Genomic DNA, 25,942 nt, shown 5'->3' on the forward strand with positions numbered 1-25,942 from the left:
GCATTTATTTTTGTCAAATGCAAAACCAAAGTCAAATTACATTTCAACTGAGTCCAGTGAACGTCTTACCAGTACTCCTTGTTTAATCTAAGTCCTTTTCCCATGAAATTCTGCTTTTGAGACTGTGTTTGCCATCCTCAGCTCTGTTGCAAAATCAGCCAAATGGCTGGTGGATTCCTTATGTTGCCTGAGTTGAGGGTGCTGCTGATTGGGCTAGGTTTCTTACCCTCCTATTCACCGCAGTGAACCCTAACTTACAGGCGTCGAGATGGGGGGCAACAAGTATGCCCACTCCTGCCCAGCACTTCTCACCGTGGGCAACTCCAGAGTGGAATTATGTCCAGACCCTCTCAAGGAGACTGGTTCCAGAACATTTATTTAAAAACTAGCTGATTATGTCCCCTAACACAGTTGTTGCTTTGGTCTCATCTTTTATTTATTTATTTATTTATTAATACTTCTTAATACAATGGGTCTTGCATTTTATTGTTTGTATGAATGGAAGCGGTCTGTCTGTCTAATCTCTTGTTCCATTGGCAGATTATCTCACTTATAACAAGACATTTTTCCCATGTTATGAGCAAATGAATCTGCCTCACTCAAATGTTCTAAGCTATTTTTACTAGAAACTACAGAAAAAATACTTGGTAAGATTTTGTTGTTTTTACAGTGTTGTTGCTGATCATTGACCTTCTGATGGATATTTATGTTGATCTCTGTCTCTCATTTGGGTAAGTTTATCACTTTTAACCTGTTATCCAGAATAAGTCCTGTCAGATTCTGTCAGAATGTTATTTTGAGTGTTCAGCATTGTCTGTCTTTGATTTTTCAACTAAGATTTCACATTGCATCAAAAGAAACATTTTAATGTCAGAAACGGTTAGACAACTACTTAAACTGATTGAAGTAGGTTTGTCCTGCAATCGGTAGTTTGCCGGTTCCATTCCTGCTAGGTCCTTGTCTGTTGTTGTTGTCCTAGACTGAGAGCCAGGCCTTCATGTCCAACATCAGTATGTGACCTTGTTCGTCATTCCAACTGTTATATATAAATGTATTTTGTATTTCTCTTCTTTAATCATCATTAAATCAACATGCATGATTATTGTTATTTCTCAGGCTTTTACTCCGTTTTCTGCGTGTACCTGGAAAGATCTCACACCCTTATGCCAGTTTTCTCGACAACCTCATAAATGTGCTTCTGGGAGAATGGTCAAAAATCCCCATAATCACTCCTAAACCTTGTGGATAGCTTTCCTAGAAGAGTTGAAGCTGTTCTAGCTGCAAAGGGTTGACCAATGTCATATTGAGCTCTATGGATTAGAAATGGGATGTCACTTAAGCTTTGTGAGTCAAGACAGGTGAGCAGGTGAGTGAATACTTTGGCCATATATATATATATATATATATATATATATATATATATATATATATATATATATATATATATATGCCTGTTGGACTAAAACTGGGAGCGAAGTCTGATAGCATTCCACTTTTCAAATTCTAGAAACCACCAGTAAAAAGTTCTCTGTTTGGAATATATGGAACAATTACATCCATAGTCGCTGATTTCATGGGTACTTCGGGGTTGGAGTACCTAGGGAGATTCCTGAGCACCCATGTGTGCCAGGCGACCTACACTTGTCATTGTTAACTAATGACCATGGTAGCAAGTCATGCAAGCATGGTGAGCACCATTAATGTCAGGACAATGCCTATTAGTTGCTATAGCTAGTGACTTGCACCTGCAGGCAAAGGTGGAAATCCCAGAGTAATCAGAGGGGCTGGAAAAATTTCATAAAAGAAACCTTTGTGTTTAAGAAACAAAGAACGAAATAAATTCACCATTCATCTAAGAGAAAGAAAAGGATATATTTTTAGGTTTTTAACTTTTCTTAAACCCATTTCAGTATTATAGACCAATGTTAATTTAACACAAAAATGGGTGTCAATCTTTTAACACTTTCAAAAGTGTTACTTTAACACCTGCTGACTTGGACACATATAGACACTTTTGGGAGTTAATTCAACACTGGCATTTTTACTGTGTTGCTTTGATAGACTTAAACTTGCTTTTATCAAAGGTAGAAAATATATCAATCATATTTAGTTCTTTAACTCTGCATCATGTTAATGACGCAGGTCTTTCAGAGTTTACATTAGCATAACGGTTCTCAAAGTGGGCGGTACCGCCCCCCGGGGGGCGTTCAGAGGGCGGCAGGGGACCGTGGCGGACATTTTTACAAAAGAGGGGCGTTCGGTCGAAGAAGGTCAACTTTACACCTTAAATGCACAACAACACCAGTTTAGACTTTGAGCAACTTGTTAAAACTGTATTGTGTAACATTAAATCATGCCTGGCTGCAACGGTATCGATGGCAGCTCTTCTTCTTCTCCTCCTCTTCAGTGATTGTAGCTTCTTGGCGCAGCTCCTCTCCTGCCACTAGTAGCTTCACCGCATCAGTTCAGCGTTATACCGGCTGATGACGTTGCTGTGATTCACTTTGTCTGGTATTTTTGTACTTATGTTTCGGCAGTTCTGTGATCATGTCAAAGCAGCAACTTATATTAAAAAGTGTTTTATTTCCGTTTGAAAGCTGCCCACTTCCATGGAAGGACAACAGAAAATTTATCTTATAAACATGAAATTATTAAAACCCTCACTTTGTATCCCTCTGAAAAATGAACCCGTTTAAATAAAGAAATCCCTCCATGGTGACACCACGATAGAGAGCGTTCATTTTATAGCGTTAACATCGGAGCTGTAAGGTCTGGTATGAAACGGGGTGATAGAACAACACAGCACTTTTAAATTTCAATAATCAGACTGCAGAAATTGTTTCCGTTGTTTTAAAAGGTTTATGTCAGTCTGCCTTTTTCCCAGAGATACGCTTCCCGACCTCCCTGCACCTTAGGGGGTTAAAAAAAGAAAAACAACAACAACAACAAGAAAAAAGAACAAAAAAAAACGCCACGCACATTGCGCAAAACTCTGAAACAGGAGAAGCGGGACATAAAACGGAGCGACGAACTAGATGTGAATTATGGCATAAAAACAGAGAATCCGAAGCTGAACAGTGAAAAATCAACACATGATGTGAAACATGATGATTAGGCGGCGCAGCAGGTGATGAGTGAAGATTAATGATGGTCAATAAATGATAAAATAAATCTAACAACAGGAAAGAAACTACAGTGGACATAGCAATAAACCAAGAGAGGATAATACTAATGAAAGGAAACTAAATGGAAATGAATGAAGAACAAAATGCAAGAATAAACTAAAACTATACAGAGGAATAAACTGGTATGGCAAGACCTTTAGAGCAATAATTAATACAGAGACTGTATGGCAAGAATAAACAGACACTATTTCCAGATAAAAGGTAAAATATTGTAGAAGTATCTAATCCTGAGAATAAATATATCTTACAGACCATAACAGTAAAGAACTTATCACTTATTTATGTTTTTAATTAGATTATTTATTTCTTCAATATTATTTTTCATGTCAGTGTTAATGTCATGAGGCTGATGACTCCATGACACTTTCAATTTGACTCATTAGGATTTGATTAAGAACCATATTTGTTTTTTTGTAATTTCTGTCCAGTAAAACTATTAATCTATAAATCAATAGACAGGTCTATATAAAGATATAATCCATGTTTCTCTTTGAAACATGGATTTGATACCTACAGCATGTTCAAGTTTTTCTAAGAGAATATTGTGATTGACTATGAAATCTACATCACGATGTCCCCAGGTGACCTTTGACCCCATCCAATCACTGAATAGATGCTTAGAACAGATAAATATGTGGATGTGCCAAAACTTTCTCCAGCTGAACAGAAACAAAACTGAAGTTATTATCTTTGGACCTAAAGAGGAGCGAATTAGAATCAATGCTCAGCTTCAGTTATTACAACTAAAACCAGCGATCAGCCCGAAACCTGGGAGTAGTGATGGACTCTGACCTGAACCTTCAGAGCCACATTAAGACAGTCACAAAGTCGGCCTTCTATCACCTGAAGAACATCTCCAGGATTAGAGGACTGATGTCTCAGTGAGATATAGAGAAACTCATCCATGCGTTTATCTTTAGCCACATTGATTACTGCAACAGCGTCTTCAAGGTCTGACTAACAAATCAATCCTCCAGCTGCAGCTGATCCAGAAGCTGCTGCTCGTGTTCTCACTAAAACCAGGAAGTCAGATCACATAACACCAGTTTTAAAGTCCCTTCACTGGCTCCCTGTAGCTCAGAGGATAGACTTTAAAATACTGTTAGTTTATAAATCACTGAACGGTTTAGCACCACAATACATTAAAGATTTACTGTTATTATATCAACCTTCCAGACCCCTCAGGTTCTGGTTCTGCTCTTCATCCCCAGAACCAGAACCAAACGAGGAGAAGCAGCATTCAGCTTCTATGCACCACAAATCTGGAACAAAGTTCCAGAAAACTGTAAAACAGCTGAAACACTGACTTCCTTTAAATCTCGACTAAAACCCACCTGCTTAGAGTTGTATTTGAAACATAATTAAGAATTTAATGATGGCACTTAATGTTATGTTTTGATTGTTGATTCTATGTTGCATGACTTTGTGTTTTTGTGTTCATGATGTAAAGCAGTTTGAAATGCCTTGCTGCTGAAATGTGCTATACAAATAAAATTTGATTGATTGATTGAAAACCAGAACAGATACAAATACATTATCTGAGGCCAAGAGAATATTTGTTACTTGCAGCAGTGTTCTATCAATACTATGGAGAGCTCTGAAACCTGACCGAAACTCTGCAAACAGCTCATTGCTATTTCAATGCTAGCATACTTGATTATCATTGTAAGAATTTTAGATAAATGAATTTGAAAGGATACTTTTTTTTCAAGATTAGCAAAATTGTGTAGTTGATATATTCAACAAGATTTATGACAATTCTTCATCATAAACCAACAATTACCCATAATGCACTTAAAATGTATAATTTTATCTCTTTGTTCAGACTTCCTGTGTGGCTAGCATCTCTTCTCCACACTGCTGAACGCCTCAGAAGTGACCATGCTCGACGCAAGAAAGTCTACCGTCTCCTGCAGAGGAAACTAGTCAGTGGATGAGCTTTTTTATTATTATTGGAGCCCTTCTTACCTGGATCTAGTATTATTTTTTTACAGTAGAACATTTTACAGCTAATCAGGACAAAGAACAATGAATGGCACCCCTGGATTGCCTGCTATACACCCGCCTATACACTCTACACAGTGAACTCAGTGTTGAATTAAATTGAGCTGTCAAAATTAATAAATATATATTGTGATATTCTTGGCTAGTGTCTTAGAAATAATCAAACAGGGAAAACATGCATGTGTCCTTTACTTGTGAACAGCAGAACATAACTCCAATTCCTTTGTTTTAATGCCAGTCCTAGAGATGTTACATTAACAAGTTGGGCTACCGTGAGCTATCCATGGAATAGGTTCATCTGTATTTATTACCACTAGGGGGCAACATACATTCCATTTGTTTTAGATGTCAAAATAAGTAATCATTTGGAAAAAAAAAAAAAACATTCTACTGCCAGTACTAAATAATTTAGCAAATGGAGACATCAGTCAGTGTTGCATCACCTCCAAAATCAGCTGGTAGTAAACTAAGTCATATTCTGTACATTTTAAAAGATTCAGTCTTTTTGGAAGTGCCTGACGCCTATCAGGCTATATGTGTTTCACAGATGGGCTTTGGGTTGTTTTGGACATTGATACTGGTGGTTCTTCTGTTGTCTGCCCAGGTGATTCATCAGGTAGTGGTTGTGATGTTAGGTTTCCCATTGGACTTGATGTTATCCCTGGAACGACAGTCCATGATCGCTTCTGGTATCTCCTCTTAACATAACTGGAGGTTCCTCCACAGTTTGTCTCCATGATAACATGTGGTCAACATGCATTGTGCGTGTACTCTGTCCTTGTATCAGAAAAGTAACACTTCCCAGTTCCTTCAGAACTGTTCCATGAGTCTACTTTAGTCTTCTGAAATTTTGGATATGAACAGTCTCTCCTTGCGACTCTGTGATCATGATGGTGCTTCTGCTCAGACCATTTTTGTTCAATGTGTTGGGTGAGTTCAGACTTGAGAACGCGTTGATCTTGAACAAGTTCAGATCTGGGGCCTCATATATAAAAATGTAGGCAGCTTCCACTAAAAATTGGTGTACGGACAACTTTAGAAAAGTGCAGCGCACAAAAAAATTCAGATGTATAAAACTTCAGATGCCCATGCCTGCTCACCTTTCCTTTATACATCTCAATTTGCATAAAATACAGTCCAGCTGTTCATCCACACCTGTCGCCATAACCCCAACCCAACTTGTACATAACACATTTTTTTTGTGCATGCACGCTTTATATATGAGGACCCTGGCATTTCAGGAAAAACTCTGCTGGTGGACAACCTGTCACAGTGTGAAGTGTGCTGCGATACATGATAAGATGGTTCTCCAGTCGATGACTGAGTGGCAATGTGGCCTTTCCATCTGCTTCTAGCACATTTTTCATCAGGAATCATTTCAGGATTTTTATTGACCTCTTTGCTGCTCCGTTTGATGCATGGAACAGCTGTGTGCCGGATTCCATTTAACTCCAAGAACTGACCAAATTCTTTTGACACGAGTTGAGGTCCATTGTCTGAAACTAGTTCTTCTGTCAATCCATATGACGAAAATAAGCTTCTCAAAATTTCAATGATATGTTGTGATGTGATGGATTACATCAGGAGAACTTCCAACCTTAGGTGAAGTGGTGTGACCACTGGCAACTTTTGTACAGCTTGACAGATTTGGCAGCTTTGGACTTGTTCTTGTATGTCACCATCACACCCTGACCATCACAGGTAACTGAGGGCGAGATATTTCATACGACAGATGCCTGGATGTTCATGATGCAGGTCTTTCAGTACTTTCTGCCCGTAACCTGGTGGGATAATAACTTGTTGCCCCAAAAGAACACATCCTTATTCTGCTGACAGCTCTTGTCTGTCAATGAAATAAGGCGTAAGTGCCAATGTTATAATAATATGTCTTTAGAATAAGAGCCCAGCATTGCATCATCAGGGCAGTAAGTGTTGGGCCAGCTGATTTTAGTCTAAGTATAGCCAACAGTGGCTTGTGAACTGCTATGTTTTTTTTTTGTTTGTTTTTTTCCTTAATCCTTTTCGCTGCCAAGCCTTGCGGAGCAACAGCTCTTTATATTTGAAGCTCAGAAATTTCACCACAATTGACCGTGGCGCCGCTCCCTGCGGTGGCTGCGGACCAAGCGCCCGATGTGCCCGTTCAGTCTGCATGTCTGGCTGGGTGTCTTCCAGACCGAGCCCCTCTTTAAGTAAATTTTCCACAAATGCAACCATGGATTCACAGTCCTTTTCAGCCCCCTCTGGAACAGGGGAACATTGTTTAGGAACACTGGTGCTGGATTTGGGGTAGAACCCTCCATGCATGGTTAGTAGCTTCCGAGTCTTAACATCCGTGGCCTTTATCTCTTCCATTGGCCAGCTAATTATTCCGGCAGGGTATCTGATTACTGGTAAGGCATAGCTGTTTATTGCACGGATCTTGTTCTTGCCATTGAGCTGGCTTCTCAGGACTTGCCTTATTCGTTGGAGGTATTTGGCTGTGGCTCCTTTCCTTGTGACCTCATCGAGGTTGCCATTTGCTTGTGGTATTCCCAGGTACTTGTAACTGTGCTCTATGTCTGCTATTGTTCCTTCTGGGAGTGAGACCCCTTCTGTGCAGACGACCTTCCCTCTCTTTGTAACCATCCGGCCACACTTCTCTAGTCTGAATGACATCCCAATGTCAGTGCTGTAGATCCTGGTGGTGTGGATCAGTGAGTCGATGTCTCGCTCGCTCTTGGCGTACAGCTTGATGTCATCCATGTAGAGGAGGTGACTGATTGTGGCCCCATTCTTGAGTCAGTGTCCGTAGCTAGTCTTGTTGATGATTTGGCTAAGGGGGTTCAGGCCTATGCAGAACAGCTGTGGGGACAGAGCATCTCCTTGGTATATGCCACATTTGATGGACACTTGTGCAAGTGGTTTGCAGTTAGCTTCAAGGGTGGTTTTCCACAGCCCCATCGAGTTTGCAATGAAGGCTCTTAGAGTCCTGTTGATGTTGTACATCTCTAAGCATTCAATGATCCAAGTGTGTGGCATTGAGTCATAGGCTTTCTTGTAATCAATCCAAGCGGTGCACAGGTTGGTGTGTCGGGTTTTGCAGTCTCGGGCGACTGTGTGGTCTACAAGGAGTTGGTGTTTGGCTCCTCTGCTATTTATGCCGATGCCCTTCTGTGCCGTGCTCATGTATTTATCCATGTGTCCGCTTATCTTAGCTGCTATGATGCCTGACATGAGCTTCCATGTTGTAGAGAGACAGGTTATCGGCCGATAGTTGGATGGGACTGAACCCTTTGAGGGATCCTTCTGGATCCTCTCGTAGAGAGGTTAGCCACTGTGCATTGCTGTTGTGGGACGCCTCCCTTCCAGTACTGTTCAGTCTCCAGCCTTGGTGGGTCTGCTCTGTTGTTATTACCCTGCCATTGAGAGTAAGGCAAGGCAAGGCAAGGCAAGGCAATTTTATTTATATAGCACCTTTCAGTCAAAGACAATTCAAAGTGCTTTTACAGAGAAACAATACCAATCAGACAAGTAACAAAATAAAATTTAAAAAATTAAAAAAAAATTTAAAAAAAATTCAAGAATAGGCAACTTCAAATAGAAATGTTTTTAACCTTGTTTTAAATAAACTCAAAGTTGGGGCAGACTTGCAGTGAGCCGGAAGCTTATTCCAGAGGGCTGGAGCATAAAAACTAAAAGCTGCTTCCCCGTATTTTGTTCTGACTCTCGGAATGACTAATAGGTTTGACTCAGTTGATCTTAAAGGTCTGGGAGGTATGTAGGGCTGAAGAAGATCCGTAATATAATCTGGGGTTTTGTTGTGTAGTTTTATACACCAATAAAGAGATTTTAAATTCTATTCTTTTAGCAACTGGGAGCCAGTGCAACGATCTCAGAACTGGACTGATATGTTGATCTCCTTTTGTTTTAGTCAGGACTCTTGCAGCTGCATTCTGAAGAAGCTGCAGCTGTTTTATTGCTTTTTTTGATAATCCAGTAAAAATGGCATTACAGTAATCGAGCCTGCTAAAGACAAAGGCATGAATTAGTTTTTCAGAATCTTGTAGGGACATCAGTCGTCTAATTTTGGAAATATTTTTTAAATGATAATATGCAGTTTTTATGATAGATTTGATGTGGCTGTCAAAGTTTAAATCTGGATCCATCATCACTCCCAAATTTTTGGCTTTATCAGAACATTTTAAGCCAATCGATTGAAGGTGGGTGATCATTTGTAATCTATGCTCTTTTGGTCCAAACACTAGCACTTCAGTTTTGTTTATATTTAATTGGAGGAAATTTTGGCACATCCAGACATTAATCTGCTCGATGCATTTAGTAAGTATATGTACCTGACTGTAGTCCCCTGGCGATAGACTAATATATAACTGTGTGTCATCTGCATAATTATGATAATCTATATTATTTTGTTGTATAATTTGAAGTAGTGGAATCATGTAAATATTAAAGAGAAGTGGCCCCAAGATGGAACTAGCTAAAGGAGAGTACACTTTAGCTGGTTGGGTGGAGAAGAGCCGGTTAATCCTCCCGGCTTCATTCTCTCTTGTGTATCTCTTTAGGCGGCTGGCCAAGGCTTGGAGCCTTTGTTTGGCAGTTTCGAGTGCTTCAGGCACGGGCATCTGGCTGTACTTCTTAGGTACTGATCTTTTCATTGCACCCCTTTGGAGCTCTGACAGTTGGCTCACTTCCCTCCTTGTTATCTTGATCTTAGCCTCTAACCGTCTTTTCCATGGTGGATATTGGGTCTCATGGTTGCTCTTATAGCCAAGCATCTCAAGGATCACTGATGCTGAGTTGTATATCAGTTCATTGGTTTCAGTTATGGTGTTGGTAGGGATCGTTCTCAATGCTACATTCACATCTTCAATGAGACTTTCTGATGGTACTTCACTCAGCCGTTGTAATTGGCATTGGGGTTGTCTGGTGTTCATTCGGGCCATGATTCTCTCTCTCAGGTCAGTTGCTGCCTCGTTCAGCTCAGATGGTTTGTTCATTACTGGGGCTACATACCCAGTCTCTGGGCGGGTAGTTGCAGTTAACTCCCTTCTGACCTGGCATCCTGGCTCCTCCCCTTTGTGTTGTACCTCGTCAATCTCAAGTTGTGATAGCTGGACGATTAATTGTCTAAAAAATTATTGCGATAAAATTGTTTGAAGGCCTTTTAACACTGTTTTAATGGAAATGACTAATAATGCATGCGATTTCCTGCCATGTATAGATGCACTTTATTTTCAAAAGAACACATAACACTGGAACTGATAAACTAAATCAGTTCCAGTGTTAATGAATTCTCAGTCTCCATTAACAAAAAACTTACATGAATAAAAACTAAACAACATAAAGCCAAAGTGGAAATAAATACTGCAATCAACCAAAAGAGTGCAGATTATGAAGTCTGTCTACTATATTGGCCTTCAGTAATCACTAGATTTAAATAGAGAAGACGGGCACATCCGACTACCTAATGCAGTAGTTCACACTACACGATTTTTTGCCCCTATTTTCCCCTTATGACAATCTTAGATTGTTGGCCGATCTAAGATTGTCGCTGGTGATTTCGTAATCGATCATCCTGTAGTGTGTGGTGTGTTACGGTAGATCGTCGTGGCCGCTCCGATCTAAATCAGGGGTTTTCCCCGACTGGGAGCTTAAAGCTGAATATGACAGGTAGCCAATCAGAAAGCTCGGATTCTCCTCCTGCTTTCTGAGGGGAAATTATGGAGGGGAATCTCAAACAGCTGACATGGCGCAACCCAAAATCCAGCGGACATTGGAGATGATATGTGGAAACAACATTAATGTTTATTCAACATTTCGTGCAAAGAATATAGAAATGACAAGGAGAGGAGTTGGAGCCAAATTGCTACCGCAGTTGATAAACCCAGTAAGTTTTCAGCTGTTCTTCGTTAACGTGACATAAATAGGTTATAATGATTTTCATTCAGTCAGGACTTTACGCTGACTCTAGCCACATGCATCACAGGTAGATTCTAGTAAAGCATTGATTAATGCCTGATTTTAAAATTATTTTCTGCCCATCTGGCTGGACACTACACGGCACGACGAACCCGATCGAACCGTTATACCCAGGATTTCTGTCAGCTAATGTGTCTCTCAGGTTTAGAAAATGGGCCGACAACTTGTGTAGTGTGAGCTGGACATTACACTAAGGAAATGAGGAAGGGAGGGTCAGTGGAGAGCACCAGAGCTGAGCATTTTTTCATTCAGTGTCATCAACAGAAAGAAAAAAGGCAGGAAGAGACGATAAAGCTGATAATTAAAATGAGGTCGATTGGTTGAATTTATCGTGCGATTAATTGATTTATCGTTTATCGCGACAGTCCTAGCCACAGTTGTACAATTTAGCATTATTTCCCAACTTTTTGAGTTTTCAAATTAATTGTAGACGGACTTAAAATAACCCTTCTTGATTTAAAATGTATTTGTTGCGTGCTTACAGTACATAAACCCTGTTTTTTTAAATCGCCATTAAAATTTAGTTTCAAAGTTTCATTATGAAAGCTGAATTTAATCATTTATTAACAAAGTGAGATTCCCAGGATTTCAAATATTCAAGTGTTTTCTTTTTTTCTTTATTTTTTATTTTTTTTTTTAGGAAATCTTAAGTAAAATCCCCTTACTGTATTGAATATAAAGTTTTATCTTGAAACTACAATTATTTAATTATTGTTAATTTAGAAGTTGTATTTGCTGTCTGAGTCTGTCAAAGTCATTTATCCAATGCAGAACCATAAACCATATGTGGTGGTTTGAATTTTTCTAAAATCATATTTTAGTATTCATCTTCAGTCAATTTAGTAGTTAGTAATTATATTCAACTTAATAGTAAAGAGCAAGGCTCACAAATATGCTTATAAAAATGTCTATTCTTCAGTTTTAGTTTATGTATTCATCTTCAGTCAATTTAACACATGAACTCTTACCTCACCCAGCCATTTATAGCTTTTGTGTCAATGTTAGTGATGAGATTTGACACCTTCCTTCGTCACACACAGAGACATCTACCAGCTATGTACCGCCACGATGCGCTCTGCCACCCATTTGTTGAGACTGAGAAGACATGAAATTTATTTTCGACTTCCCTCTGTTCACTCTTCAGCTGAGTGAAGCTGACACCCTACCCACGTGAAAAATTTCAGCAAATAGCCTTGAGTGGTTAGTGCTCCATTAGTGCAGGTCTGTGCTGTTAAACTTTTCGTTTGTGCTGTTCTGGTTTCTGAGATATTAAACATTTTCTTAGGTCATCCCCCCATCTTGTTCCAAAACAAACCAAAGTGGACTACTTCGTTAGTGCTCTGTTTGTGCAGGCTTGAGCTGTTTTTCAAGTTGGATATCAGATATTGGCACTCCGAGGAGTAAGCAACATTTACCTCAAGGTTGATCTGATTTATGAACGCTTATTTCAGTCAGCCGTTCTCTAGCTCCCACCTCAAGCACTTGGAGGTTCACTTAGGGACCGTCTACAAATTTCCAAACCAAACACTCCTAAGAAACAAATCCAAATAGATGTCTTGCCTATTTACAGACACACTATAAATTTTTTAAAGTCATATGTGACAGAATGAACATCAGAAATAATTACCAAAATAATTTCTTTTTTTGTTTACTTGCTTCTATTTTTCTCGTGCTGCACTTCTCTTGCTGAGATGTGCTGTACTGCAGTTACAACGGTTCGCCACCAGTGGGCACATAGAGCACAGTGACGCTCCTGACTCAGCAAGCCAACGGCAATTAAGCGCAGTAACGGCTGGTCAGCGAAGGCGCTCACTGTCGCTCTCATGTCTCAACAGAGTTCATCAAAATAAAAGAATATGCGCAAAACCACACTGACTAATTATTAAGTGTGCAACACATATTCAATATTTTGAAGAATTTTAACATTAAAAAGTAGTTTTTTCTTCAATAACTTCCAGGTCATGTGATCTATTAACTCAAAATCAGTGTGAAGTTTTTCTAGTCGTCCATATGGATGAGGCACACTCATTTTTATTCCATTTTAACATTTTTGATATTTTTGTCTTTTTTTGTGTCAAAATGTATTTTTTTTCTATAGCTTCTGGGTCATGTGACCCATTTACACTAAATTCGTGTGAAATTGTTCTACTAGACTGTGAAGATGAGGCACACCCATTTTTATTCCATTTAAACATTTTATTCCTTGTCAGTGGGACATTTAAGCTATTAGAAACCAATTGTGTCTTGTATTTTGTTCTTCATTCATTTCCATTTAGTTTCCTTTCATTAGTATCATCCTCTCTTGGTTTATTGCTATGTCCACGTTAGTTTCTTTCCTGTTGCTAGATTTATTTTATCATTTATTGACCATCATTAATCTTCACTCATCACCTGCTGCTCCGCCTAATCATCATGTTTCACATCATGTGTTGATTTTTCACTGTTCAGCGTCGGATTCTCTGTTTTTATGCCATAATTCACATCTAGTTCGTCGCTCGGTTTTATGTCCCGCTTCTCCTGTTTCAGAGTTTTGCGCAATGTGCGCGTCGTTTTTTCTTTTTTTTTTCTTTTTTCTTTTTTTAACCCCCTAATGTGCAGGCCGGTCGGGAAGCGTATCTCTGGGAAAAAGGCAGACTGACATAAACCTTTTAAAACAACGGAAACAATTTCTGCAGTCTGATTATTGAAATTTAAAAGTGCTGTGTTGTTCTATCACCCCGTTTCATACCAGACCTTACAGCTCCGATGTTAATGCTATAAAATGAACGCTCTCTATCGTGGTGTCACCATGGAGGGATTTCTTTATTTAAACGGGTTCATTTTTCAGAGGGATACAAAGTGAGGGTTTTAATAATTACATGTTTATAAGATAAATTTTCTGTTGTCCTTCCATGGAAGTGGGCAGCTTTCAAACGGAAATAAAACACTTTTTAATATAAGTTGCTGCTTTGACATGATCACAGAACTGCCGAAACATAAGTACAAAAATACCAGACAAAGTGAATCACAGCAACGTCATCAGCCGGTGTAACGCTGAACTGATGCGGTGAAGCTACTAGTGGCAGGAGAGGAGCTGCGCCAAGAAGCTACAAACACTGAAGAGGAGGAGAAGAAGAAGAGCTGCCATCGATACCGTTGCAGCCAGGCATGATTTAATGTTACACAATACAGTTTTAACAAGTTGCTCAAAGTCTAAACTGGTGTTGTTGTGCATTTAAGGTGTAAAGTTTACCTTCGACCAAACGCCCCCAAAGGAATCCCAGCGCCCCCTGCCGCCCTCTGAACGCCCCCCGGGGGGCGGTACCGCCCATGTTGAGAACCGCTAATTTAGATGATTTCAGGCAACGAACAAATTAACAGAAAAGACTGAAATGACTTGAAAATATACGGACAAATGAATACTAAAATATGAATACATATGAAGTCTCAGAGTATAAACTATATGATGATCAGATTGATTCAGATTTTTTTCCTGTAATCAAAGGCTTTGAACATTATAATGAAGAGTAATTTAATTTATATTAATATGACAAATTAAGGTTTCTCTATTATTCATTTTAATAGTAGAGTTATAAATGCATTTATACATCTTTATTTATCTAAAATAACATGTTATTTAAAACAGATAAATAGAACCTTTAGTATAACAGCCATGTCACTTTCAGAGACATGGCTAAATGATGAAAATATAACTAATGTCAGTATTGTGGGGTATGAACTCTTATGAACAGAAGCAAGAAACGAGGTGGTAAATAACATGCAAAATAAATAATAAAATGTCAATAACTGTAGATCATATTATGGAAATAATTACAATTGAAATATTAAATAAGCATTCCAAATACAATAATAAGTTCAGATTCAAATATGGAAGTATTTACTGATAAAATGATGGAGCTATTGGAAAAGACTTCTAAGAAAACAGTTTTTTGTGTGGAGACTTTAAAATCAACATGAGAAATAAAACAGATTAAGATAATATTAGTACATTTATAAACTTAATGTACAGTTTAAATTTTTACCCATTGATATCAAAACCTACAAGAATCACAACGGTGCCAGAGGAACTGTCTGCAGATCAACACAGGAAAAACAAAAGAACTGGTGGTGGACTTCCGCAGGTCCAAACACTTTCCTGCTGTGCCAGTGAATATTCAGGGAATGGACATTGAAATCGTGAGGTCCTACAAGTACCTGGGTGTTCACCTTAACAACAAGCTGGACTGGACTGACCACACAGCTGCCCTCTACAAGAAAGGACTGAGCAGACTGCATCTCCTGAGGAGACTCAGGTCCTTTGGCGTGCGGGGGGCTCTTCTCAGGACCTTTTTTGATGCTGTGGTGGCATCAGCCATCTTCTACGGAGTGGTCTGTTGGGGCAGCAGTATCTCCACTGCTGACAGGAAGAGACTGAACAAGATCCTCAGGAAATCCAGCTCTGTCCTGGGGTGTCCTGTTGACCCAGTGGAGGTGGTGGCAGAGAGGAGAATGAAGACTAAGCTCCAGCGCATGCTGGCATACCCTTCCCACCCCATGCACCTCTCTCTGACAGCACTGAGCAGCTCCTTCAGCGCCCGGCTGCGGCACCTTAAGTTCGTGAAGGAAAGATACCGCAGGTCTTTCCTTCCAGCCGCCGTCAGACTGTACAATACCCACTGCTCTAAGTAGTTCACCACTCTCTACTACAGGCAATAAACCTGGAAATTGTTTATTTATTTATATTTCGAATAATACTGTTTTTTAGTATTTCTATATTCACTTGACTTTACTGTGTATATATAGTTTTTCATATTGGTTTTGCTTTTTATACTGCTGTAACAATGTAAATTTCCCCACTGCGGGATTAATAAAGGAATATCTTATCTTATCTTAATTCAACTACAGTAATTGATCATATTTTTACAAATGTAACAGAAGTAATAGGTGGTATTTTGATGGCTGATGTAAGTATCCACTTAACAGTTTTCACAATTCATAACAATGATCAAATCTAGTGATTTGTAGTGACAGAAAATAAAATAAACATAATGAAAAGCTCTGGGTAAATTAAAAGAGAAAGACTATGGTAATACTTTAGAATTCAGATATACTTTATTAATCACAAATTGTTTTAGTTCATTAATTCAGATTCTTCAAATAGTTATTGAAGATGGTGATGGCTGTTGAAAGATCTCTTGTTGCAGTCTGTATTACAGCGAATCTGAAGAAGCCTCTGACTGAAGATACTCTGTTTTCTCAAGACAGTTTCTTGAAGACAATGGTCAGAATTGTCCATAACTAGCAGCTAGGTAAGTGGTCCTCAAATCCAGGCCTGGAGGGCCGGTTGCAGAGATACAACTCTGAGATGTAGCTCTGCTTCAACACACCTGAGTCAAATAATGAGGACTTTAGTAGAACTCTGGAGAACCTGACTGCACTGAGGAAGTGATTCAACTATTAGAGTCATTCAGGAAGTCATTCTCCACAAAAAAGAAAAAAATCTCAGCAGATGTAGGTAATGCCTGAGCATCAATGAGCTTCAGAAGTAATGAATTTTAAGTGATTTTATTCTAGAATAGAGACTGACTAGAAGACGATGACATGTAACCCTACACAAGTCCAAACCAGAACTTCTGGAGGTCAGAGCCATCACCAAGTCCTGGTGAAAGTCCTGCAGGTCTGGTAGTGACTGGGGAGCTTCAACTTGAAGCAGCAGCTGAGACCCACCTTCATTAGGTCACACGGCACATCAATCAGTCAAGTCTCAAAATTCACCAATCCTTAGGCCAGAAGCAGCTTGTAAGTCAAGAAATATTTGTGTTTGCATCAAAAATACAAGTGTGAATCTCGTCCTGTGCATTTGTGCATCTTGATCTGTGCGTTTGTGAATTATGAGACTGTTTCAGCGCCATGGAAAGTTGACATTGTTTCTCCCTGCATCCAGTGGGTGGCGCAGAAAAGCAGGTGCTGCCATATGGGTCCCACTACAATCAATAGCCCCACAGGCACGCCCACTAGAAGGAAACAAACGCAACCCCTATAACACTTTCATTCTACTGGCTGAGACGGTTGCCACACAATGGTATTTTTTTGTTTAGAGAGAGCAGAAAAGAATTTGCAAGCGAGCAGAGAGAAGTTTTGAGCACAAGGATGAAGGTACGAGAGAAAACAGTGAATATTTGAAAGAGAGCAGAAGTTTTGAGTACAAGCACTACAAGAGTGATTCTATAATTGCAGATACATTTGATGTCCAGAGTCATTATTTTTGGACTGGTATATTAAAATATTTCAATTTTTTAAATGTTTTGTAATTTATTACTCATTTTAATGGATCATAATATTTAACAAGTAAAAACATTTAAGTAAATACATTTAAAATTGTTTTATATAGCTGAAAAACCAAGACTTCTTGTCGTCCGAGTTGGGTACTGTCTTTTTTAACCTGAAAAATGATGCAAAAACCTATGTTTTATTATTTTTCTTTGGTGAATTTGTTTTTTCTATCTTTTTTTAAACTGCCTAAATGGTCAATTTAATAACAACATCACATTAAATTAACTCAAAATACCCTTATTTTTGAAAAAATATGTGTCCGAGAATTTTTTGTCAACTCTGTTACCATGTGGTTTTGTCCCCGTAAATCTGTGAAATTTCCTTCTACAGCTATATAAACTGCATAAAGGTAGGTCACTTACTTTTACTGAAAAGACCCCAAACACACAGAGGTCTATGTGCCATTCTCTGGGAAATATTTTAGTTTAAAAATCACAATCACCAGAGGTTATTGTTTTCAATGTTAATCTTGTTACCAAAGTATCATGAGAAAAATACCACAGATTTTTGATCAGAGACAAGTTTATTTAATGGTTTTTAAACCATTATCTCAGTGGTGTCATGTTTTTTCAGAATTTCTACACTCAAGTGGACTTTTTAATAAAAAATTTTAAATTGTCAATTCTGTTACCAAACAGGGTAACAGAGTTTTCAGTTCTAAATTATTCTGATCCTGTCAATTCTGTTACTAACACCAACTCTGTTAGGTAACAGAGTTGACAGGTTTATGACATACTTTCACAAAATAAAAAAAAAGAAAACTTGTCCAGAGCACCATATACATTGTTGGTTGACTTCTGCTGTGATTTAGTATTACTTTTATTTCTAAAAGAATGATGGTTTTCAATGAGTTTTAATGAAAAACGTTTGACCCTATGCAAATAACTCTGAAAAGTTGAGTATGTTTTGATTTTTTAAAATGTATTTTTAAGTAAAACATCTCAATTTAAAGTATTGGGGTAGTATGACACGTGGTGTAATGGAATAAAAATATTTTAGTCTGCTAGAATTTGTTTTTTTCACTCACTGTCTATATTGTCCGTAACAGAGTTGACATAACATAGCGCAAAACATACGTTTTTTCTGAGAAAAAATGATAAAATATGTAGCTAATGTTTGGCAATTACAGATTTTTTAAAAGTTTAATGCCTTTTCAATAGACTACCTAAGAAACTTTTTAAGAATTTTTTTTTTGTCATTTCTTGAAGTGCCAAATGTATCTCCAATTATAGAATCACTCACAAGTTTTGAGAACAAATACGTGAAGCCCTGCTTTCAGACTCAAAATGTGCGCTCTCGACTTATGGCAGTCAAATGTCCACATAGGTTTGGTAAAATGAGGATTTGAGGGCCTCCTACCACTCCCCATTAGTGGTGATTGTACTGCAGGTCACTATATTGTTCCACAAGAACTCGTGAGGGTGTTTCATTAATTTGTCAGGACACTCATGTAAAAGAGATCTTTGATGTCAAGAAGTTTTATTCTGTTTAAATAAAGGTTGAAGAAAGAGTAAGATGTTAAATGCAATCATTTCCTATCAAACCATAAACTAAGCAGTAAACATAACGTATAAATAGAAATACAAATGTTTAATCCCCAATAAATAGTATAATATTTACTTAAATTTTATATAATTTTATATATAAATTCATATTTAATAATATAATTTTGCTTTTGTGCTTTCCATCATCTTTTTCTGCTTCAGATCTTTCATGGGGTTGGTGTTAACGAGGAGAACCACTTCCAGCCCACCTATGTTTACCCCGAAGAAGTGAAATTTTTAATGCGCTCTGTTTTTCCAAAAGACATCTGTGACTACCCCAACCCTAAGCACAATCACGTGAGTTTTATCAATCAATCAGTCAGTCAGGTTTGGTAAATTGTCCACATTAAACACAGGAAACAAAAAAAAAACAACAATAAATACACCCATAATTTACCAAAAAACAGAATAGGCTGAAGCCAAGTTTATTCTTGCCTACCCTATTTTATACAACAACCTACCAAGATATCTTCACAATACATATGTAAATCTACTTTACAGTGTAAGATGTTATCATTTTACATTTTAGAGCTTTTTCTTTTGGCCTTTATTTGATAGTTAATTGACAGGAAAGTGAGTAATGAGAGAAGAGGGAAGACATGCAGCAAAGGTCACCAAGGCCAGGAATCAAACCTGCGACAGCTGAGTCGAGGACTAAGGCCTCCATATGTGGGTTGTGCTTAACCCCTGCACCACCACAGCACACCCAACATTTTAGAGCTCTTTTAAAGCTCACCAAGAAAGGACATAACTTAAAATCATCATTCAATTCATTCCACAGTTTCACACCAATAACTGAAATGCATCTAGATTTTACCTGGCTCTTCTCTTTTGCACATTCAAATATAAACAAACCTCACATGATATTTATTCTCTCTCAATTTAAATAATTTCTGAACACCAGAAGGAAGACTTTTGTTCAATGCTTCATACATTATTTCCAGTATTATTATATAAATTATATCTTTAAATTTTAATGCATTACATTGAATGAAGAGTTTATCAGTTGGTTCACGGTATCCCACCTTATTAATAAGCAACTTAACTAATATATCAGTTTGTTTTACTTGCATTTCCCCAGATTTCTGAACAATAAGACAAATAAGGCAAAACCAAAGAGGAATATATAATATGCAAGTCTTTAACATTTACTAAATCTTTTATTTTAAACAATATTCAAATAGTTTTTGCAACTTTATTTCTAATATTCTATGTGAGGCTTCCAACTGAGTTTATTGTCTATAATAATTCCTAAAAAATTTGTATCATATACTCTTTCAATTTCAACTCCATTGATGCAAAACTTTACATTATTATAGATCTGATTACCAGAGAATACCTTGAATTTAGTTTTTCCTTCATTTAATGACAACTTATTGTAATCAAACCATGTTTTCAACTCAGTTAACTCTTTTTCTACTGTTTTTATTATTTCACCCATATTTTTTCCAGAAAAAAATAAATTTGTGTCATCCGCAAACATTATAAACTTCAAAATATTGGATACTGCAAAACTATTGTTTAAGTAAAGTATAAATACACTGCTCAAAAAAATAAAGGGAACACTCAAATAACACATCCTAGATCTGAATGAATGAAATATTCTCATTGAATACTTTGTTCTGTACAAAGTTGAATGTGCTGACAACAAAATCACACAAAAATCATCAATGGAAATTAAATGTATTAACCAATGGAGGCCTGGATTTGGAGCCACACACAAAATTAAAGTGAAATGTTCCCTTTATTTTTTTGAGCAGTATAATTTAGGTCCTAGGACTGAGCCTTGAGGAAGACCACATTTAACTATTTCAGTCTGTGACTTTGTGTTGTTAATTTGTACATATTGTAATCTGCTACTCTTCATTTTGTCAGGAAAAGGTCCAGTTAAAAATGATGTGTTACAAATATAAGTGAGAGGCTTAATAATACTAGAAATGACCTCTTTCATGATAGCCATGTCAATAACATTACAATCTTTGGATTTCTTATTTTTAAATGTTTTAACTACATCTATTACATAACTTTCACTCACTATTGTATTAATATTTCCAGTATTATCAAATTTATAATTATATTTTCCATCTCTAGCCTTTGGCAATTCATTGACTAAATTAGGACCAATATTAACACTTATTAAAGACTTCAACAATATCCTCTGTTTTTTCCCTGAATGTTATGTTTAATACATATTGGAAAGTCTCTATCTTTGTTATTTTTAACAATACTATTAGTTGTATTCCAAGAACCCTTAATATCATTACAATATTTTTGCAGTAGTCTATCATAATAATTCTGTTTTTGCTTCCACAGCAATGTTGTTAACTTATTTTTATATTTTTTATATTTGTCTCCTTTTTCCTGAGTTACTTAATGAAAAACTTATATAACTTGTTTTTCTTTTTACATGCTCTCTCCAAACTCTTTGTTATCCAGGGAGTCAATCTATTTTTGGATGTTTGTTTATGTTCTTTAAGGGGACATTAATAATTATAAATTCTTTCAAATATTTCCAAAAACATATTGACTCATTAACATCATCAACATAAACATTTTGCCAGTTATAATTATTTTAGATGTTTTTGCTTATCTGAGGTCATGAAGACATGTACCACTTGTACAGCCTAGAATGCCCATCACCACACCCCAGGGACAAATCAGACACCTGGATTTCTTAGCATCGTAGCATTTGATGCCTTTAGCATGAGATGGTAAAGGCAAATATCTAGCTACAAGACGTGCTAAAGGCACAAAATGCTGCAATTAAGTGCAGAGGTGCTCAAGCCAACAAGAGCCAACCGAAACCTTGTGGCCATTCGTATAGCAAAACATACCTATGATCAGAAAATCCAGCATTGCTCACAATATTGTGATTGACAGGGCTAAGACCCGCCTCTAGGATCTGACTGGTTGTTTCTAGTTAGCACTGGGAGAAAGCAGAGGACCTCAAGTTTTTCAAAGATTATCTGTCTCATACCTTACTGTCACGACATAGTGACAGTTTCAACAAATATGTAAAAAATATATATATATTTATAAAAGTTATATATTGCTGCTTCAATAATGACTTAGATGGTTTGAGGCCCTCAACAACACTCTGAGGAAATTCTCTCCTCAACCAGATGAACAAATACTCAGACTTGAGATAACTGATGTTTGGAGGACCATGGACCACTGGAGAACAATTTTTTGTTTTGGCTCTGGTGGCCTTTATTTGAGAGTGGTTTGACAGGAAAATGGGTAATAAAAGAGGGGGAAGACATGTGGTAAAGGTCATCAGTCTGGGAATCGAACCTGTGACAGCCGTATTGATTACTAAGGCCTCCTGATGTGGGTTGTGCTCTACCCCTGCACCACAGACTCAACATGTATAAAGGACCAGGGACTGATCCTTGACACGCTTATGCAACCCAGTGTTAAAGACACAAGCAAGAATGAATACATATTAATTTCATATCTTATTCTACAATGAGATTAAAAAGTATAATTATGTAGATTTCATGCCTTAATTTACAATGATTTAACTTTATTACTTTTTAAAGTAATAAAGTTAAAAAATAAGTTAATAAATATATTCATAAATATATGTAAAAAGTGTTAAAAAATATTTAAAAACTGTGCAATACACCTTTACTGTTTGTTTTTAATGATAGCTTGAACAACCAAGCAGTCTGAATTCACATCAGCCAATAACTTTGTTTATCTCGCCCCTTTCATTGTGCTGCTGAGAATTTGCTGATGCTTGAGAGCTCAGTGCTACTGGTTGCTTCTGCAATTAGCCTAGAAGATCTTCTAAAATTAGATGAAGAAACTTGGAAATTGAAAGCTTCCGTTGTGAGTGGCTGGAACACAGAAATCCCCATATAGCATGAGGATGTCAGGTTATTTTGTTGACCTGTAATACTGCAGACAGCAGACTCGCCTTCTGGATGGCGAGTCCCAGCCCAAAGGACTGAATAAACTGAGATTGTGACCCGACTGCTCACTAACAGTGTAAATTTGAATGAACAATTGACAGACATATCAAAAAGACTAAATGATACATTGAATGAATATTTGACAAACACTTTTAAAACCCTTCTTACCTACTATCTACTATCAAGGGTATACAAGTGACCGTCCTTGTGGGTTACATTTGCAGTGACTGCCTGACCAGGGGTCTCTATGGTTTCTTCTCTCTGTTGCCCTCAGGCAACATTACTCAGAACTACCCATTCAAATTTACAAGCACAACGTTGACACACCATGGCCTTTCTATATCCACTTTTCCATCTACACATGTACAAAGCAGAAATTCACAGCCATTTTGTTTTACAAAACTTAATTCACAATGAGGCATTCAGATTTTCGAGCACTAAAAGTAGTCACCAGCGGGCTATTTCACAAAACCAGGACAGCAGATTAAGCTGGGATTTTCTGGATATCCAAGCTTAATTAATCCTCAATTTAGTTTTACAGAAGAGGTAACACATAAGTTACCATGGCGATTTATTCTGTGAAGCTAGCCGGCTGCAGACCAGTCTAACAGCCAGGCTTAGTAAAGCACTGACAGATCAGAAACCAATGAGTTTTGCCTGTGATTCTTTTTTCTTATCCATCTGTTTTGGTCTTTTTTAATCACCTTACATGAAAGTACCACTAGCTCATTTTGGTATTCCATCCGTCCATCATCATACACTCATCCCTAGTGGGGTTGCCAGGGGTGCTGGTGCTTATCTCCAGCAATTAACAGGCAAGAGGCGGGGTACACCTTGCACAGGTTACCAGTTCATCACAGTGGTATTCAGTCAAATAGTGCTATTAGTTTAACATTATAATGTTAAAAAATACCATTATTAATTTTAAAATGACCCATACTGTCATGAGGTAGGGTGGATGTTGGTGAGGAGATGACGCAGGACCCAGGTTATGGTGATGATGACGAGTTTAATGAAGGCTCAAAACAGTCCAACAGGCAGCACGGCAGAGAGACAGGCACACAGCCAAATACCGGTAGCTACTGATACAAGACTGAACTAGGAGCTAAGCTAAGCTAACCGGGACTTCACAGTTCCACCGGAGAGCTCACACAACTACTGACATGAGACAATCGAGATTCGTAAGACAAACAAAGACAAGGACCCGACCAGAGACAAAGACAACAGGTGAACTTAAATACACATGGGGTAATCAAGGGAACGAGAAACACCTGGGAACAATCAACGGGCAGAGACAGAGACTCACAGGAAAACAGGATAACAAATAAACATGGAAACTACTCAAAAATAAACACACAGAAACACGGATCGTAACACATACAGACTCTGTTACTGTTCGATTGTATTTCTGAAGACCGCTGTTCTAGTTTGTTGAAAGACCTTTTACTAATTACGCACTCAATCAATCTGCTACTGATTAATATCGTACCAGGTGTTTTTTTATTTTTGTATGATGTGCTTCAATTCCTCATCATCCTCAATCGAAAGATGTTCTGAGGTATGGAGTACGAAATTTATCTAGCGAAGCATCAGTGAACCTGTGATCAATCTCATTGGCCTCCTGAAGAAATTTTTTGATGCGCATTCACCTAAATTACTTAAACCTTGCTCGACAAGCTTCGGGATAAAGCCAGGATGAACCGAAGGTGCAATGTCAAAACTGGATTATCCTGTTATCCTGGATTTTGTAATCCTATTTTTGTGGAACAGCCCTCTGGATTTAAACTCTACCAAGCTGAGTATTTTATTGGTCTGAACAACTGTAAGTTACAAAATGCTTATGTTTTGTTTTTCATTTTTCAGGTGGTGTACATTACTATGGAGGATCTCCACAGCATACAAAGCAATTAACATTTTTGCTTTTTCTCCCAATGTTGTTTTTCTGAATGAGAAGAAATGCTTGTTTCTATGGGAGAAGCAGTGTTAGTTACTTCAAGGTTTTCTTCTTGGCATGTTTTGATGTATTTCACCATACTACTTTTTAGTTAAATATAAAGAACATAACATAATAAGTATCACTAAGTGCTTTATGTTTCACCTTTAACTGTTTCTTTTTCTAAAAGATTCCTTCTGTTTGTATTTGAAATCAATAAAAAGAAAAGATTTCCCTGTAAAAATCATCTTACAATTTTGAAACATTAGCATACATTCACCTGCATGAGGAGCAGCTTAAAATAGGTTTATAGTTGATGTGTTGAACTTGGCTTTCGCAGCGCCTGGTCGTGCACCTGTGAATATTTATAACTCATCATCATGGTATGTATTTATACATACTCTTTATAAGGGCTCGGCTCCAACGTACACATTAACTGTGATTGCCGTACTACTGTCTTGGTTGGCAAGCACTTAACAGTATTGATAACGTTCAAAAGCATGACTAAAACGCAGCCTTTATAGCCGGGCCCCCGGGTTTCTTGCATGTGACTACACACAGTGAAAGAAACCCTGGCTTCTTGTAGGTCACTGCTTTAAAAAGTACATGTAGTACACAGAGACCTCATAGAACAGAACACCTTGATGCTGACTACTGGCATCACTGACTTTTCTCTTCTTCCATTCACAAATGGAAGAAGACAGTTCCCTGTAGAAATCATCTTACAGGGGAATTAATATGAGTTAGTTGAACTCATATTGGTTCAACTAATATGAACCAATATGAGCTTTTCATATTAGTTGTTCTTTGTGGTGAAGGCTTCAAGATGTCAAGGAATGGCACCACCCAAAGGGCATACCCAGTTCTTAGCAGTTTGCTACAGAATCATATTACCACCAGTGCATCCCTTGCTTATTAATGCTTGCAGGAGCCCCTGCAGCTGTACAGCAGTACAAACTGAGAGATTTTCCTCAGAGTAAAAAAAAATATGATAGTTATTGTTATGACATCTTCCATGCTCTTCCTCAGCATTACGCTAGACTGGGAGTGTTAAGCAGTTAAATCTAGTTA

The 25,942-nt window shown here is 37.7% G+C and overlaps 1 protein-coding gene across 1 annotated transcript; it reads left to right on the forward strand.

The window, feature by feature from the left end:
* The first annotated feature begins 268 nt into the window (after positions 1 to 268).
* On the forward strand, positions 269 to 25,115 carry LOC106921464 (uncharacterized). Its single transcript, XM_088001662.1, has 5 exons — positions 269 to 362; positions 671 to 731; positions 5,011 to 5,110; positions 19,184 to 19,318; positions 24,802 to 25,115. The coding sequence occupies exons 1-5, from the start codon at positions 269 to 271 to the stop codon at positions 24,847 to 24,849; spliced, it is 438 nt and encodes a 145-aa protein (XP_087857788.1). The 3' UTR covers positions 24,850 to 25,115.
* The last annotated feature ends 827 nt before the right edge of the window (positions 25,116 to 25,942 follow it).

This window comes from Poecilia mexicana, unplaced genomic scaffold, assembly GCF_051168715.1.
Source record: "Poecilia mexicana isolate PSO_F unplaced genomic scaffold, ASM5116871v1 scaffold_20, whole genome shotgun sequence".
Taxonomy (NCBI): Eukaryota; Metazoa; Chordata; class Actinopteri; order Cyprinodontiformes; family Poeciliidae; genus Poecilia; species Poecilia mexicana.